This window comes from Clarias gariepinus, chromosome 9 (assembly GCF_024256425.1).
Source record: "Clarias gariepinus isolate MV-2021 ecotype Netherlands chromosome 9, CGAR_prim_01v2, whole genome shotgun sequence".
Taxonomy (NCBI): Eukaryota; Metazoa; Chordata; class Actinopteri; order Siluriformes; family Clariidae; genus Clarias; species Clarias gariepinus.
Window position 1 is genome coordinate 35,428,792 of NC_071108.1, and position 18,476 is coordinate 35,447,267.

At 37.8% G+C, this 18,476-nt stretch overlaps 1 protein-coding gene across 1 annotated transcript in view; it reads right to left on the reverse strand.

Annotated features, from left to right (window-relative positions):
* Window positions 1–457: 457 nt before the first annotated feature.
* LOC128530752 (alpha-2-macroglobulin-like) overlaps window positions 458–18,476 on the reverse strand; it is a 29,042-nt gene continuing 11,023 nt past the window's right edge. The window contains exons 16-35 of the mRNA XM_053504846.1: window positions 18,160–18,327; window positions 17,722–17,791; window positions 17,503–17,632; window positions 17,192–17,417; window positions 16,304–16,430; window positions 15,747–15,865; window positions 15,478–15,529; window positions 13,499–13,582; window positions 8,866–9,042; window positions 8,560–8,641; window positions 7,653–7,809; window positions 7,385–7,459; window positions 4,767–4,929; window positions 4,440–4,633; window positions 3,753–3,968; window positions 3,525–3,643; window positions 1,517–1,625; window positions 1,251–1,316; window positions 1,038–1,143; window positions 458–902 (exon numbers count right to left, since the gene is read on the reverse strand). Of these exons, the coding sequence (XP_053360821.1) occupies window positions 847–902; window positions 1,038–1,143; window positions 1,251–1,316; window positions 1,517–1,625; window positions 3,525–3,643; window positions 3,753–3,968; window positions 4,440–4,633; window positions 4,767–4,929; window positions 7,385–7,459; window positions 7,653–7,809; window positions 8,560–8,641; window positions 8,866–9,042; window positions 13,499–13,582; window positions 15,478–15,529; window positions 15,747–15,865; window positions 16,304–16,430; window positions 17,192–17,417; window positions 17,503–17,632; window positions 17,722–17,791; window positions 18,160–18,327 (2,496 nt within the window). The 3' untranslated portion in view covers window positions 458–846. The remainder of the gene's footprint in view (window positions 903–1,037; window positions 1,144–1,250; window positions 1,317–1,516; window positions 1,626–3,524; window positions 3,644–3,752; window positions 3,969–4,439; window positions 4,634–4,766; window positions 4,930–7,384; window positions 7,460–7,652; window positions 7,810–8,559; window positions 8,642–8,865; window positions 9,043–13,498; window positions 13,583–15,477; window positions 15,530–15,746; window positions 15,866–16,303; window positions 16,431–17,191; window positions 17,418–17,502; window positions 17,633–17,721; window positions 17,792–18,159; window positions 18,328–18,476) is intronic.

The window sequence follows — 18,476 nt, forward strand, 5'->3', positions numbered from 1 at the left end:
CCCAGGAGACTTAGGGCATGAGGTGGGGCACACACACATACACTGATTTACATATTTGTAAATATCAATTAGCCTAACCTGCATGTCTTTGGACTGTAGAAGGAAACTGGACCCAGAGGAAACCCATCCAGCACGGGGAGAAGATGAAAACTCTGGGAATTGAACCCAGTCCCTAGAGGTGCAAGGCGACAGTGCTAACCATCACACCACCGCTCTGAAATATATTACCTTCTATTCTATTCTATTATAATATATTTGGTTTTTGTGGTTTGTCTTGGTTGTTTTTTGTTTGTTTTTTGTTTTTTTGTTATTGCTTCAGTTACACAACCATATTCTCTGTCAAAGTTCTTCCAGATCTCTGAAACATCAAAGATGTCTAGCCTTGTGTGCATTAGAATAAATAAAGTGAGACAACAAAACGAGGGTGACAATGGGATGCATTAAATAATTTATTGATATATCTTCTGTATGCAGTCTCATTTCACTTGTTTGTCAGACTGAGGTCCGTTTTAAAGAGAGAGAGAGAAAATAAGATTAAGTTTTGAATTCTACAAACATTGCCATCCTGTGGAGAAAAGAAGAAAGTACAGAAAAGCTTAAGAAGATAAACACCCAGGTTTCATTGTGAACTTGAAAATAAATTGAATTACAGCTTAAAAGCTAATTCAGATAGATAATATTAAATCAGAATTATATTAATCCACTTATGTGGCACTGAATCGTAGTAAAAATGTAAAGAATTTCAATTTCCACCAAGAACCTTGTTGATTTAAAATAACACATGCGTCGTCATTAATCAGTCATATTGAAGGGGATAAATCTCTCAGATTTGTCTTGGCTCATGAATCAACTCTCACTAAACACTAGACACGGCGAGGTGTATTCAGTTACAGCCACGTCACCTACAGGAGGAGAAAGAAAGCATCAATGAAAACACACAAAGCAAATCAGAGCTCAGGTACAGTGTGAGCGCCGTGTGTGAGCTCTGCCTTAAACAGCGAAATGTAGATAAGATGGCGAAAGAAATCCCTGCGTACCGGTCTCATAGTAGTCGTACACTTTCACAACAGCTGGTTTCAGCTTCTCCACTTTATTCTGCTGCACGATGTTCAGGGTGTAAACGTTCTCCTGTTCCCGCGTCAGCTAAAACAGAGATGCGTAACTTCATTAATCCCACTGTTCTGTTTTTCAGGTATAAAGTCATGTAGTCAATCAGTGTGTGTGTGTGTGTGTGTGTGTGTTTTTCTTACTCCATCCAGATAGATGATGACGTTGCCTTCAGTTTGATCCACACGTTTCACAGTTCCATAAGTCGACTGGATAAACAAAGCAAACATAAGAATAAAAAAAACTCAGTAGTCTGTTGAGCGATCAATGAGCAGCAGTTGTGATGTATAAATGCAACATTAACGCAAGCACCAACAACTTTTAGAGTTTATCTAATATTAAATAAGTGCATTATAATCCTTTAGATCTGTAAGCATGTTTATCACTCCTTGTTAAAGTTGGACGTTACGTTGGAGTTGTCGCTTGCGAGCTGCACGGACGTCTCATCTGCAACAAAGCCAGAAAGAGGCCTGAGTTCCATAACCACCATGTTGGTCTGCGGTCTTTGGCCTTTATACCTGAAATGAAAAGATTAGAAATGACTCACATTCTGAGTCTAACACACATGCGCTTTGATTTCTTCTTTATATTTTTACAAATAAATACAAATTCATTTAATATTAAATAGATGTTCGAACATTTTTTTTTAAACTGTACAGCATATGTGCATTCAGTAGGAAAGAATATATTATTAAACATTAAGACAGATCCAGTGTTTATCTGCTACTTCTGCTCTGTAAAGCTTCATAACGGCTCTAATCTGAGGTGCTGGTTGTTAATTGGTGATTTCTGAGGCTGGTGACTCTAAATGAACTTCTCCTCTGCAGCAGAGCTCAGTGTTGGTCTTGTTCTCCTGGGAAGGTCTTCATGAGAGACAGTTTCATCATCATGGAGCTTGATGGGTTTTACAAACGCACCCGACACGATACTGTTCTTGTAAGAACCGTCCCAGAACATCTGACCTTCATGTTTTAAAATAACAACTGACTGTTCTTCTTCTTCTTGTTACTTTGTTACCTAATTACTTAATGCCACATGTTAGACACATACTTTTGAAGTCTCCGGTATGGCTGTAGAATGTAGAAAATAAATCACTAAACAACGAAAATGAAATTAAAAATTGTGTCCAAACTTTGTGGGTGTAACTTTGGTAGACATGTTGGTCGAGTAACTCTTCCTGTATACAACATTACTAATCAACATAGCTTCCATCACGAGCCATGCATTAAAGCCAACTCTCCCACTGCAGTTAGTTTTCCACGCTGGTTTCCCTGTCTTTAAACTTCTTCATCCACCTGTGCACATTGCTCTCGTCAGTGGAGTCATTTCCATTCCGAGACAATTTAATTACGAGACAATCAACTGCACAATTAAAGCAAAAAGTGTAGTAATAAAAAAAAAATAAAATAAAAAACTGTAGTAAAATTATACACAGCCAAAAGGCTGCAGCAACCTACAGTATGGAGATGACAAGCTCATGACAAGCTATAGCAAGTGTGCAAACCAATTACAGTATACTTTACCAATTAGAAAGTTCTTACATTATGTATCAGCATGTTTTTGTGTGTTTGTTTTTGTTCATTTTAGTTTTTTTTTTCTTTAAAAAATGAACACTACTAACTTCTCCTGTATAATGATCAGTGTCGGGTGTAACGCATTACAATTTTGATGTAATGAGTAATCTAACGCATTAGGTCGCCATTATTTCAAAAATGTAATCCATTATTCAGACAATTTATGTAATCCGTGAGCCAGACAGCAGTCATTCTCAATCCATTTGTTGTGTGTGTGTGTGTGTTTGAAAGTGGTTCTACAAGCCCCACCCCCGATAATCCGCCCCCTCTGTTATTCCTGCTGTTATACCCCTATCTCACCTATGAGATAGTTTGACTATGCGAGGACGACGCGCAGAAAGATGGAAACCTAATCACAGCGCCAAAACCCGCGGGGAATCATGATGAACCATGCTTACGGCCACCGTAGGTGAGATGGGGGTATTAGTAGGTGAGATAGGGGTATTAGTAGGTGAGATAGGGGTATTAGTAGGTGAGATAGGGGTATTAGTAAATGAGATAGGGGTATTAGTAGGTGAGATAGGGGTATTAGTAGTTAACAGATTATGGGCCAAACTTCACTGAGTGATGATGGTAGAATAGTTATAAAGGTCCTGACTAAAACAACATGCATGAGGAATCACAAAGGAGTTTTCATTTTCTGCAGTGGAAAAGTACTCGAACTAGTTACTTTTATCAGAAAGTAACGCTGTAATGGAACTGATTATTTTTAATGACAGTAAATTTGTGACGTTATGTTAATGTTAATGTAATTAGTTACTTTAAACAGTAACGTCCCCCAACACTGATAATGATTTGTGATTTCTGTTACTTTGTTGATAGTGGTGTTGCAGTAGAACTCACATGACATTAATGGTCACTTCCAGAGAGGGAATCGGGACGAGGCAGTTTCCAGACACCGAGGCCGAGATGCTGAATGAAGACTGGTCAGGAGGAGGAGGGATGTTGTACTGCAAAGTAAACTAAAAGGAAAAAAAACACAACATTAGCACAGCTCATTCTCCTTCCAATCATATGTAATGCTGAAGAACTGGAGTGAGTAATTAAGGTGTGAAGCGGTGATACACTGACCTGCACGTACACACAGCCTTGCCCTTCTGCACTGACGCTGTAATTTCCAGGAACCTCCTGCAGCTGAGACTCCTGATACAGCAGCCTGTTACTCTGAGTGACGTTAAACGTGTTCTTCAGCCCTGATGGTGACGTTACAGTGACAGTTACGGCTCCTTGTGGACTGTAGGTGGCCAGACTGTATTTCGCCAGAGCCTGGAGAGCCACCACGGTGTCCTAGAGGATGGACGAGAGGAGAAAGAGAAGACATTTAACCCTTTAATGTGCAGACTTATCACTCTATGATTTAAAACAAAAATAGTAGAAATGTTACATGCATTATAATTCTGAATAAATTTGAATTCTCTCCATTGTTGCTCCTCTCAATCCAATATCTCCAGATGTGTAATATAAGACTAAGTTACAAACAATAATGTTTTTACCATTGTTTTCTTATCTTGAGATGCTAACATGTCCAGTTATATATGCTGTATAATCAAAGTCCACATGTAACCAAGGCAAAGGGCACAAATAAATTGGGCTTTGACAGAATTTTACACTTTGTTTCCATGGTTCTACATATCTACAGAAGATAATTATTAAGATCACAATGGAAATAATTAAAAGATTTTAAAACAGAGTAAAGTGTTTCCATGGCAACATCCTTATAACTGAGCAGCTCAACCTGTTTTAGTCTGTTGTTTGTACCTGTGTGGATTCAAAGCCCCCGAAGGCGTTCTGCTGCTGAGACAGCCAGTGGACAATGCTGGAGCTGTAACCCAGATCAAACCCAGGCAGAAGAGGTCCAGACATCAGAGACAGAAGAACATATGCGGTCATCTCCACCTCCAGAGAGTCCATCACTGATCCATCATTTACTCTGCTCCAGTGCCTCCCACCGCCTGAGGGAGATATTACAGAAATACTCAAGCTCTCAAATATGAACATCACCCTAAACAGCATCACTGTTGCATCTCAACAAACAGAAAGTTCGGACCAAATGGACAGATTTTTTAGAGTTTTTTTTTAACAAACCTGAGACTATGGCATTTGCATTCAGATCTTTAACGAGAGTGGTCCTCATCTCCTCATCTCCAGCGAGGGTGAAGGTGTAGAACAGGAGAGCCTTGGTGTAGGTGGAGTTCACCTGAGGGTACGCCTCCGTCAAGTACGCAAGACTCTTGTTCACCACGGGATCCTGTCGTACAAACAGGGTTTGATGATTTTGTGTTATTATTTTAGGCACATTATATTTGTCAATACCTTTGACTAGATGAAGATCAGATCACATTTTATAAGAAATCCATGCATAAAACCATGAAATTCCAAAAGGTTCACATACTAACACACACACATGTACTGTACTGTATATACATATGTAATGATAAGTTATAAGTATATTGGCGGCATGACTGAGCAGAGCAGCAAGGTTCCCCACCTTATTTGGTGGCATCAAGTTAACATGCTGCCAGACTTTCTATCATTGTTTTTCACTAATAGTCATCAAGTCGTAACTCCTCATTATAATCCAACATTGTCTTGTATTGATGGCATGGTGGTGTAGTGGTTAGCACTGTTACCTTGCACCTCCAGGGTCGAGGGTTCGATTGGGTTTTATATGGTCAAGGAGACTTCAATAAAACATAATGCATAATTATAGGAAAAGCGGTAATAACATGAATCAAGGATTAGGAATACGTAATCAAAACGCAACTGGACCGTTTTCCCCAGTGCAGAAATCTATTGTCGTGTCAACATGTCGATATAAAGTATGATCACCCCTGTCCCACATCCTAATCTATTCCTGTTGTACCCAAGTCTGGTTTGTTTTATTACAAAAAAAGAAAAACAAACACTGCACATTTATTACTTATCATGTAACCAGGTCGAGGAAGGACATAAACACAGACTTGTATCTTTACTGAACAATGCCTCAAACAAAGCGAAGGTAGAAAAAAAAAAGATAACTATGTCAAAGGGTGTACACTCAGAGGTTAGGCAAATCCATGCATATAAGAGAATGATGTAAACAGATGCAGGACAAAGAACGAATGATGACTATGATTAGAATGAAACTATGAACAGCTGAACTGACAAAGAGCACAAAAATGTCGCTGTAAAATATCACAAAGCATCAAGCGTTTGTAAAGAAGTGTGTGCAAAGCCCATGGACTAAAGCCAGGGATTTAGGAACTCAGTCTAGCTGAGGGCATGGAACAGAATCTGACTGATGGTAGTGTAAAATTGCAATTGTAGGAATGACTTTAAATAAAATAAGATATTTATACGGAAGGTCGTTACGGATGTGGCAGCACGATAGCGTAGTGGTTAGCACTGTCGCCTTGCACCTGCAGGTGTCGGGTTTGATTCCCATGTCGGGTCTGTTTGCATGTTCTACCTGTGATTGGTGGGATTTCTTTAGTTTCGTCCAAAATCCCTCAGATTAGGCTAATCAGTGTTTCCAAATTGCCCATTGTTTGTAAATGTTTGGTCCTACCATGGTTGTACCAATGGGAATAAATACAACAGCCTCCACAGTCCCGAGCTGGACTACAGAGGTTCCTAGATGGATGGACTAAGTGATGTGTAACCATCAGGGTCGAGACAAAAGACAAGAGCTATATCATGTAATCTGTTTGCATTTATCCCTATCTTTAAAAAAATACACAATGCATAAATTATTTATCGAAAGGATCAGGAGCAGGCGGGTCACATGACAAGACTGAAAGAACCGTACTGGTACAGTAAGTCTATCAAGGAGCGGCTGACACTTCAACCAATTCTTCCTTCATTTTTACATTTTTCAGAATCTTATGGCAGCATTTGTACTAAAGAGGAAGGGGTTATTGTGCTCTAAAGGGTTAGGAGTAGACCAGTCAGATTATGGAGCCAAATAATGATGGAGTTCCACTGAAAAACCATGAAACGATGTTGAACGGAGAATGGTGTTTCCACTCGGAGAAGACAACGTCTATGGAGATCCAACGGGTCTGCTAAATAAATTACTGGGTAATTTAATTAATTTATATCTTTTTCTAGAACACAACAGGACCAGGTGAATGTGATGCCAGATGAAACATCTCTAATGAATTTGATCTGTCAGAATTATCGCATCCAACACTTTTATGTTTCATCAATTGCGTGGGCCAGGTAGCTCAGTGGTTAAGGCATTGGACTTCGGTTCGGAAGATCCCAGGTTCAAACCCCACAACCACCAAGTTGCCACTGTTGGGCCCTTGAGCGCGGCCCTTAACCCTCAACTGTTCAGATGTGTAGTGAAATAAAAATGGAAGTCGTTCTGGATAAGGGCGTCTGCCAAATGCCTAAATGTAAATCAATTAAAACTATTCAAATCAGTATAAAATGTCATAATTTACATTAAAAAAAAATCCATCTTGCCAGCTTCTTTATAAGTGTTCTACACCAAGGTCATTTTAACACTTATTGCATTAAGAAATATTAAGAAAATACTGTATGTATAATTGTAAAAATAATTGTGAAAAATTTATTTATATTTATATTAAAATATTTATTTATTGCTAGAGAAATTACTGCTCATCCCAACCCTAATGTAGTGCTTATGATCGTACCTTCAATTATCCAAAGGTCAATGGCTTTAAGTGCATGAAGAGATTTGTCTTGAGTTAACTCACTGTAAGTGTGAAATTGAGTTCCAGCATTGCAGAAGCGATGTACGCAGTTAGGGTCACCTCATCATTCACTCCTCCCTGAGAGAGAGAGCGAGAGAGAGAGAGAAAGATGAGTTACAAAATAAACCGTCCAATTAGAAAAGAAACACTTATTCCTGGTTTGACACTTATTCCTTTGGATTGTACCATTAACTCTATTTAATCACAACATTCTATTTTTAATTATTCCTCTCTAACAGCACATGCTATTGGACTCGGACTGCTCTCTGACCTCCATGTTGGTGTGGATAAGTTGTCCCACTGAGACAAAGCGTCCATCATCCTGCTGCACCCAACCGAGCCAAGCCTTCGCCTGATCCACAACCATTTCATCTACAAAGATGTATTTCTGTGCTTTTCCGAAAGACTTCATCACGAATGCCGTCAGCCTGAGAACCAACACACACACACACACACACACACACACACACACACGGAACATTTCAGTAGTATTAAATGGGTCTAACAAACAAAAAATAAAGCCATAACAAACATTCCCCAAAATAATGCGAACAAATTGGACCAAACTGCTGTAGCTTTCAAAGTAAACAAAGTATTATTGGCATCCATCCGGTAAATGGTTAACTGAAAGAATAGCACCACCAACATTATTATTATTATTATTATTATTATTATATACTTATAATTCACATAACACAGAACTGAAGTTCTTTGGTTAATGATATGTCAGAATGCTGTGATTAATTTCCTATAACAGCAGGACTGACGGTGGTAGTGCAGTCACCAATCACAGGTTACTATTGAGCTGCTCATTTAAATATGTTATGGTTTCTATAGCAACAGCTCATTCATATGCACTTAGATGGTGGATGGTAATGTTAAATAGGGTGATTTCTTTCTGTAAGCGAAGAAATTGTTAATCATAGGGCTAATGTTCTCCTGTAAGTGGAATTAAACAACCCGGGTGGTGCTGACGTGGAAAAATAATCAACTTCAAACTGGAAACAGTAACAGATTATTTTACTACAACAATTTTAGACTCCAGATTTCCACTGGGCCTGCACCGTGCCTGTTTGGTTTTGATTTATATGAAAATAGAATGTGTTTAAATTAAAACAAAACCTATATTTCAGTGTTTATGGTGTTATTGTTTACGTATTTTTTTCTATCCAGCTCACCATGTGTTTCCTGAAGCATCGCTCATCCCAAAGGCGCTGTAAGATCCATCTAAGTGTTTGTAGGTCAGCTCTCTCTGATACCCTGAGCAGGAAAAGAAACACACACACACACACACACACACACACACACACATACACACACACAGAGAGAGAGAGAATTGTAACCCAAATTAATTATTGCAAATTCTACTAAATCTTCTCTAATTGAGACTTAAAGCTTCATAGATGAACATTGACTTGTGCTTGCAATATGCCACTTACTAAATCAGTTAAATAAACTGAACAAATACGCTGATAAAATCTCACCGTTCACAAGGTAGTTCTCGGCCGTGCTCCTGATGGCCGGTGTGAGCTGGTTGGTGCTCTCCAGGTACTCCAGGATGAAGATGTTAGGGGCGAAGAGCATCATGTTCTGCTCCCCACAGCCGTACGGCATGGCCAGGAGACTCGCGAGGTTCTGTAGGGCGCGGCCCATCAGATCTCCTGCAACGAAACGCTGACGATTTTACTCACAAAAGAGCACAGACTATCTCTGTCCTGCACTTTGTGGGGGAACAAAAAGGTCAGGGTTTTTTTTTTGGTTTGTCTCTAATTAGATTCTTTAATAAAAGTTCCGTCTTGCGTTTGGAGTGAAAACTGTGTAATTGATGATAACATACTGTATTGTGTACAGCCCAATCAAATGCATAATTAAAGTAAAAACTAATTTGTTCTTTTGTTCAAGTCAAAGCAGGACTTTTGATTGTGCAGAATAACAGAACAAAGTTCTGAGAGTAAAAACTCCCGTTATTTTCCTATATAATCCACTGCTTCGCTAATTCCAGTGTTTCACTAGTGTTTGGTAGTTTTCTCAAGACACTGGAGCCATAATCGAACTGCCCACATAACATCTGAAACACTGGCCTCCCAGGAACTCCTTTAATGCCCCAAACAGGTGGAAATGGCTTGGAGTGAGGTCAGGACTGTACAGGGTATGTGGCGAGAACTCCCAGCCGAGTTTTTATTTTTCCTTTATTTAACCAGGGGAAATCATATTGAGACTATAGTCTCTTTTTCAAATGGTCCCTGGCCAAGAAAGGCAACACTTTAAAATTTAAGTAAAAATACTAAAAATAGAGAAACCTCATCTACAATACACAAAACATATCATACAACATCACATAATACAGATCATAATCACACAACCAGACAACAATAAAAATTAAATGCAACATCAAACAAAATATAAAACAAAATAATAATGTGACAACCAAGACATCACACGACAAGTAGTATAAGCAACCACAAGCACGGAACAGACTATATACAGTCACATTCATAGCTGAAAGTCTCTGTGAGATATGATTTAAAATCATTAAGTGTAATAAAAGAGCTTAGTTTCAACTGTTTCTGCAAAGCATTCCAGGTTGAAGGGGCATTGTAACAGAAGGCAATTTTACCAAATTCAGATTTTACAGCAGGCATAGTAAAAAGAATACTATTTTTTGACCTGAGATTGTACTTGTTTTCTATAAAAGAGAATATTGATAAATAAAAAGGCAACAATCCCATCACAGCTTTATAAACAAAGATAAGCCAGTGATGCTGTCTACGAACTGAAAGAGGCGGCCAACCTGATAGACTGTATAAATTACAATGATGTGTGGAAAACTCAGCCTTTGTGACAAAACGAAGGGCAGAATGGTAAACAGAATCCAGTGAACGTAAAACAGACTTTGATGCATGCATATAAAGAATATCTCCATAGTCTAAAACAGACAAAAAGGTAGCAGCCACAAGTTCCTTTCTTATTTTTAAATTAAAACAAGCCTTATTTCTATAATAAAAATGTAACTTAACTCTCAACTTTTTCACCAAGTTATCTACATGGGGTTTAAAAGAGAGCTTTTCGTCTAATAAAAAACCCAAATAATTATAATACGGCACTTTTTCAATTTCCTGATTATATATAGTGACAATTTGAGGCAAATCCTGGGCATTGAAAAAATGAGAAAATAACATAAATTTAGTTTTTTTAGAATTTAATACCAATTTTAACTTAAGTAGATTTTTTTGTAAAACTGTAAAAGCATCCTGTAATTTTGTTTATGCCTCATAAGGAGATCTAGCCGTACTGTATATGATAGTGTCATCAGCATAAAGGTGTACAGCTGCATCTACATGAGTACAAATATCATTTATGTAGATTGTAAATAATAGAGGCCCTAATATGGAACCTTGGGGGACTCCAACTATTAATTCTGCCTCCCTTGACATAATGCCTTCACATGTGACACACTGATATCTGCTAGATAAATAATTTTTAAACCACTTGATAGCATTAGCAGATATCCCAATTTTAGACAGACATTGTAGCAAAATAGTATGATCAACTGTATCAAAAGCTTTCGAAAGATCAACAAATAATGCTGCACATGAATGTTTACAGTCAATAGCACTGACAATATCATCAACTACCTTAATGGCTGCCAAGGTGGTGCTGTACCCTTTCCTGAAACCAGATTGAAAAGGAGTGAGGATATTATGTACTGTTAAAAATTCCTTTAGCTGATCACTAACCAATGACTCAAAAATTTTGGCTAGTACTGAGAGTTTTGAGATAGGACGATAATTGTCCATAATAGATGGATCCCCATTTTTAAAAAGTGGTGTTACATGCGCTATCTTCCAAGATTGGGGTATAATATTTTGTTTCAGAGATAGATTAAAAATATAAGTTATTGGATCAACAATAATGTTAGCTACAAGTTTCAGAAGAGAAGGGTCCAGCCCATCAGGTCCAGCAGCTTTTTTACAATGTATATTTCGCAATCCAAATAAAACCTTTTCCCGTGAAATTGGCTCAAAAGTGAAAAGGTCCGTGCAAGTACTGGGGTGAAATAACCCTGGAGATGAAAGATGGTCTACTTCCGACTTAAAAAGAAATCCGGCAGAGGCAAAATGGTTATTAAAAACATCAACAATATCTTTTCTATTAGTAATTTGCTCATTATTAACATTTACAAATTTAGGAAAAGTTGAAAATGAAGAATTTTGTAATGTTTTCATAGAATTTATAATTTTCCAAAATTTAGCTGGGTTTTTTAAATTTCTCGTTGTCTCATCAAGATAGAACTGTGACTTAGCTTTACGTATTTGTGTAGTGCATTTATTTCTTAATTGTCTAAAATTAAACCAATCATTGTTTTGCTTTGATTTCCTTGCCTTTGCCCAGGCCAAATCCCGTTCATGCAAGAGAGTGGATAATACGTCAGAAAACCAGGGATTATTCCTCCCCTTCACTTTGAACTTTCTCAGGGGTGCATGTTTATTTAAAATACCCATGAATGAATCCTTAAAATATGACCATGCCAGTTCAACATCAGGAATTAAACAGACCCTTTTCCAATCAAAATGAAAAATATCATGAACAAAAGCCACAATTCGTGGCACTGTCTTTTTAAGTTTACAATTTCTAATCATCCCAATAGCACAGTGGTCACTTATATCATTTGAAAAAATACCTATTTGTGTACATTTATCTGGATTATTAGTTAAAATCAAATCAATTAATGTGGATTTTCTTAAATCATTAATGTTAGGACGAGTGGGAGCATTTATTACTTGAGTTAAATTAACAGAATTACAATAATCTTTAAAATCCTTTGACACATCTGTCAACCAATTCCAGTTCAAATCGCCAAGGATAATAATTTCTTTCCGATTCATAATATCTGCAATTTCAGTTGAAAGTATGGATAAGGCTTCTTTGATAGCTGAAGGAGGTCTATAACAGCAGGCAACAGTTAGACTAGTATTTTGTAATTTTTAAATCAATAGCCAACAGTTCAAAACACTAAGGGACAGTCATGGACTTTATCAAAATAGCATTAAATCTACAATTTACATATATAACAACCCCCCCCCCCCCTTTACTCTTCCTATCTACACGAAATATATTATAACCATCAATGGCGATATTATCATCTGCGAGAGTTTTCTTCAACCACGTTTCTGATATGGCAATAATATCTGCCTTCGTAGACACCGCCCATATTCTAACAAAATCAATTTTATGCATCAAACTGCGGACATTCAACTGAACAACTTTCAAACCAGGTCGGATTGAAAACTCCGAAGGAACATACAGGCATTCAGGTACAGGACCTGGGTTTGATTGAACGTTTCCAGCCATAAGTAACATCAACAATATGAGACGACGTTGCCACACATGTTTCAATGTATCATCCTTAGACAAACAAACTGTTGGGAGACTGTCCGCGGTGAGTCCAAAACAATCGACGCCAATCAGCTGGATATTTTGTCCGTAAGCCTATGCGAAAATATGGGAATTGTGTTTGGACAAGGGGAATTGAAAATGGGGTAAGGAAATTTTGATTTTCAACATTTAAACATGGAGACTTCCAGAATGTGGCACTCCAAGCAAGCGAGCAGATATAAAGTGCTAAGCCGATTATTGACGCAATAGAGTGGAGTTGGAGATTCCGGAGCTACGATTTCTTAACCTTCTTTCTTATAGATGAGCATAACGAAAAACAGAGTTCCTGTAATGTGCAAGTGTTGTTGGTGATCAATTGTGTGTACAGTCACACAGACAGATGAGTCTCTTCCACAGGTTGGCTACAAGTTCTTTTCTTTAAAAACGTTTACACAAAGTCCACATGTTTTACTGCAGCTCATGTCTCATCATAACACTGTGCTTGAAGCCTTCTGTACTGTACATGTAAGTCGTGTTTACGATTTCATTCACCTGAAATTTCATCACAAGTCCCAGTTTGACTTGAACGTCCCTCTTATTTTTGATGTTTACAGGTGTTTTTTAACTTCTATCAGAATATCAACGTAACACAGTACTTGCCTTAGTTATACACTTGTTTTAAAAATTTTTTTTTACTGAACCTAAAACAACTTATAAACTAGGAACAAAGCCTCGACTTACCCAGTACAGAGAAGGAAGCAGTGGCTGAACCGTCCACGATTACCCGAGGCAGGTTTAGTGAAACTGGCAACGTAACTGCACTCTCTAACAGAGAGGAAACAAGGAGAACATGTGGGACAAAGTACAGTAAGAAGCACAAACTGGATCCCTGAACAAGACATCAGCTGTATGTTGTATATTGCATCATGTCTGGTGTTTTTGATAAATATGATGTACAATGAAACCTCTGATTACGAGTAACTTGGTTTACTAGTGTTCCCCAAGACGAGCAAAGATATTTAATACATTTTGACTAGGAAAACGAGCATTGTCTTGGTTAACAAGCACAGAGTAGCATGTATCATGCATGCGCTTCTTGATTTGATGCCGAGCGTCAAGTGATCACAACTGAGCCAACGGTTTTTCTCTCTCTTGCGCTGCGGAATCGCTCCCCTGCTGGGTCTTATTGCTGCAAACATCCGTGTGTGTGTGTGTTTGTGTGTGTTTTTCTTTCTCTTGTGCTGCAGAGTGTGTATTATGTATGCACCGCGTAATTTGACACTGTGTCAGTTCACTCTCTCTTGTTTTATTTTTACTTCATGTTTTGTGTTAATTATTTTAAAGTTTTTATTTTTTGGGCTGTGGAACGAATTATTTTAATTTATATTATTTCTTATGGGAAAATTTGCTTTGATTTACAAGTGTTTTGGAATACGAGCCTGCTTCTGGAACGAATTATGCTCCACTGTACCTCTATGCATTTGACCATTTAGCCGCACAATTTATTCTCATGCAGTTCAGGTATTTTAAAACGGCTAAATCATAAGCTATACTACACTAACAGGCTAAGACTGGAATTCAGGACTCTTGCTCTAGCAAAGGCTATGAAACCTGTTCCGAGAGATACAACTTGCTTTCCTGCTCCTGCGCTACAACGTATAAGATCTGTATTCTCTATTATTTTATTTATTGCATTTTTACAATATCTTTTAGATTATATTAAATGTTTTATCAGTTAATAAAACACAACTAAAACTGGCCGTGCTGTTGTATGAAATATCAGCACAGCTGTGATGCGACTGTAGCTGAAGATATCACAGCCGTCCTGATATTCAGTATAACAGCATGACTTTGCGTGTCATATTGCTTTTATAAAGCAGGTTCACTTACCACCTTAATTATCAACAGATTATGATGTTTGTTTATTTAACCAGTTATTTTGCTCCGCCCACACATATCCTTCCCAGTCTGGCGGAACTGACTAACCACGACTGACGTAGCTGGCGACCAAACGTTAACAGTGTAATTAATAGGGGTGAAAGTAGTTTTAAATTCTTACCGGTACTACAGTATGTAGACAAAAAGTGAGGAGGTGGTGGACATTTTAAAGAAACTGACAAGATCTACGTTAAATATTCGCTCATTCTACCTTGCAATATCAGGGTAACATCTGGGTTCCACAGAATGGGTTAAATCCCAAATAGTGTTAAATGGAAAGCTAGTGCGCTACCAAGTAGTGCTCTTGTTCAAGGGTCATTTGCGATTCAGCCTCGTGTTAACAGCTAGTTAGCTTTGTAGCTCTAATTAGTCATGAACAGAATAACATGGACGGTTCAAAGGTGATTTGGAACGACTTAGAAGCAATTACCGCAGACAGCATGTTTAAGACTACATAACGTTATCAGATGTGTGTTCTTGCTGAAGCATCGTGCTCAGTATTGAATGTGGGTTTTGACAGGCGGCTGCTCTCTCCTCAGTACTGCGGACCTGAGGTACTGCGGTGGACTTTTTATTGTTATTTATTGCTTTATTTGGAAATTTATCCGACATTGACGCCCCAGTGCTGTTGTGTCTATTGTCACCACTCATGGAATGTGTTTCATCCAATTAGATTGTTCTCCTAGAACGAACTGTTGTGTAATGCTGATTATATTTTTATTATATTATTATTTTATATGCTATTAAAAAAATGAATGAATGAAAGGTATACTGTATCTAACCTGATGGGCAGAGAAGCTCATTGTTGCTTTCATACCGCGTGGTTCCTTCAGGCTGAAAATAGCAGCAAAATAAAAACACGAATATAATCATAACCGCTGCATCAGTTCCAGTACTGTTTCAAAACATATTCCAATAATTACAATGGATTCATTAACTGGCAACTTTATAATAAGTAAATCTTTATGCTTCCTGTTGCCAGTTTCTGCCTGGAAAATGTCTGATCAGGCCAAAATTTAATTTTTTTTTTTAGAAATAACAATGTAATCACCTTCACTAGCAGTGTCTTAATGATCGTGTCACTGCGTCCCTTCTTTGGTACAGTTATCACACGTTTCCCACATGCTTTCCCGTTCACAGCCGCCGCCGTCACGTTGATGCTCACCTCCCCTATAACACACAGCACGACAGTTCATATTGATTCTTAAAACTCAACTCTTTGGACTTGAAGATTAAAGAAAATTTGTTTTATTTGTCCTTGTTTTATCCTGCATTGTACTTTGTGAGCAATTTAATGGAATTATGACATATCTGTCACACGACAGGTTAAAATGATTAAATATAGAATTGTTTATCTATTTGATAAAAAAAATGTGTATTACTAAATAGGCTTCAACTGCAATATTTAAAAGTATATCTATAGCTTATTTCTGTAGTTCCATGGAGAACTCTAAAACATCAACCGTACCAGGAGGTCCTCCAACAAAAATGTTAAATATGACTTCAACAGTCTTTTTGTAAAACAGAAGAGGCAGCTGTGGAAAAGAGCAGAAATTTATATAATTTTTACTCCTTTTGATACAAAAAAATGTCAAGTTGAAGTCGTACCCAGAACTAATGGTTTGATGGTCCAGGAGAAGGTCCAGCTCTGGTCAGCACACAGGCAGCTTGTGTAGTTGCATTTGTTACACTTTTCCACTGAGAATTGCTTCGATGGAGCCAAAATCACCTCCACCTTGAACAGACAGATTTTTCATCCCATTAAGTTTCATTAAGGGTTCCCTGAAAACTGCCAACTTTTCCATCAGTTGATCCTTGCTCATAAACAAGCTGTGGGATCAACATTACTAACCCTTTTCACAGATGATTATTTGGAATGCAAACCATATTACATGAAACATGAAGATTTGTTCACTAATTTCACCACCTGTAATCAGATTTCACAAGACCTCTCACGTCATAAACAAATCCATTTACATGAACAATTCCAGATACATGACCAAACATCTGCTCATGTACCTGAAACCTTCAAAACAGAAGCATAAAGGCTTTTCCCTTTAAACACTTATTAGCAATGTGATTGCATGATGAGAATAAAGGTGCACAATGATTGGGTGATGGGAATAACTGTTGGTGGTAAGTTGATATAATATGAATATAATAGAGCTCAGTAATTGGTTGTTTCATCAACCTTGTCAAATTACAGTACAGTACAGGGTTTTCAGTACAGTGAGCTGAAAAACCCCACTGAATGCAGGACAGTCTCTATGGCACATTTTTTTATATATAAATAATAAATAAATCAATAAATAAAGTTGTGAGTGTCAAGAGTGTTATACTAACAATCATGGGCAACATTGTGTTTAAGTAATCCTTGTATTGCACCGAAATCCATTTGAACATTGTCTTTTATTAATGCCATGCTGCCATGGTACACATACCTGGACAAATGGCTGATTTTGAGGAAATAATAAAAGGAGAAACAAGTCTGCTCACCATCATACAGCTTTGGAGGTAGTTGAAGACGGTGGCCTTGAGTGTGAACACTTCTCCTCGGATGACGGAGCTCGGCATGGTGAGGCTCACAAAGAAAGGCTGGAAGCCAATGAGCTCAGCACTCGGGGCGACTCCGAACCCGTCAGGTGACGTACAAAACGCATCAGCCTGCCACGTAGTGATGGAGTCCGGGACTGTATCCTGAAGATCTTCCACTCCAGACTCACTGCAAAGAAATAACACTGACCCAATAACAATAAGAGTCTGTGAAAAGGCGAAAAATCCACATAAAGACAGAAAGGAGTACACACCTTACTGAAATGAGATCCCAAATCCATGTCTCTGGGAAATATGTGCGGACGGTGGCGACTGGTTGACTTGGAAAATTGGAGGTTGAAAAAGTCTTTTGGGCTAATACAAGCGGTTGCATGATAGCAATAGCTGTGAATGAAAAAATAAATTCCTGGAGATATAACAATATAAAGATAATAATGCTACTTTAAATTAGAAAATAGAAATGGCCTACATACGCTCGATACCAGTAAAGCATGCAGAAGTGTTTTTGATATCTGCGTTGGTCAGGATCTTGATTCCCACATCCTGAGAGGAACCGCAAAACATACAGAATACACACATTAGGGTTGCATTTTTCTTCAGTAAAAGCATTTAAGAAAAACAGAACAATAAGTTTGGCAATAGAAGTTTATGAAATACAGCCTGTTCTGTATCTGCCTCATAAACCTACAGTGAGAGATGAAAAAGTTATGCATTTTAAAAACTGATCAGGAACTAATCAACAGCAGGATGATGAGGTGAAACAGAAGTTGGTTTAATGTTGGTAGAGTCCAGAATTCCACAATGCTTTGGTTAAATATAGCATGATGTATAACTGAATAGCATTACATGTCTAATCATGAGGGATAGGAGACTGTGGCATCACAGTTTATTCTCTGTAAGAAGAGTCTTACTTTAAAGACGTTGTAGACGTTGGCTGTTCCAGAGTAAGGAAAATAATCGCTGAAGATTTTTCGCCGACTAAAAAATCTAGGTTGGCTACCAGAGCATGGGTCAGAGTCCTCATCATAGATGCTGTAAGGATATCCGGATAACATCTGGACAGGTAGCATGTCAAACACCTGGAATAATGCCGTAATGTTATTCATTATTATTTGTGGAATTAATGGATTTGTAAAGACAGGGCATATATTAAATAAAAAATTTTAGAAGCTTCTGAAATGCATGTAAATAAAAATAAAAAAAATTTTTAAAGATACCTTTACATATT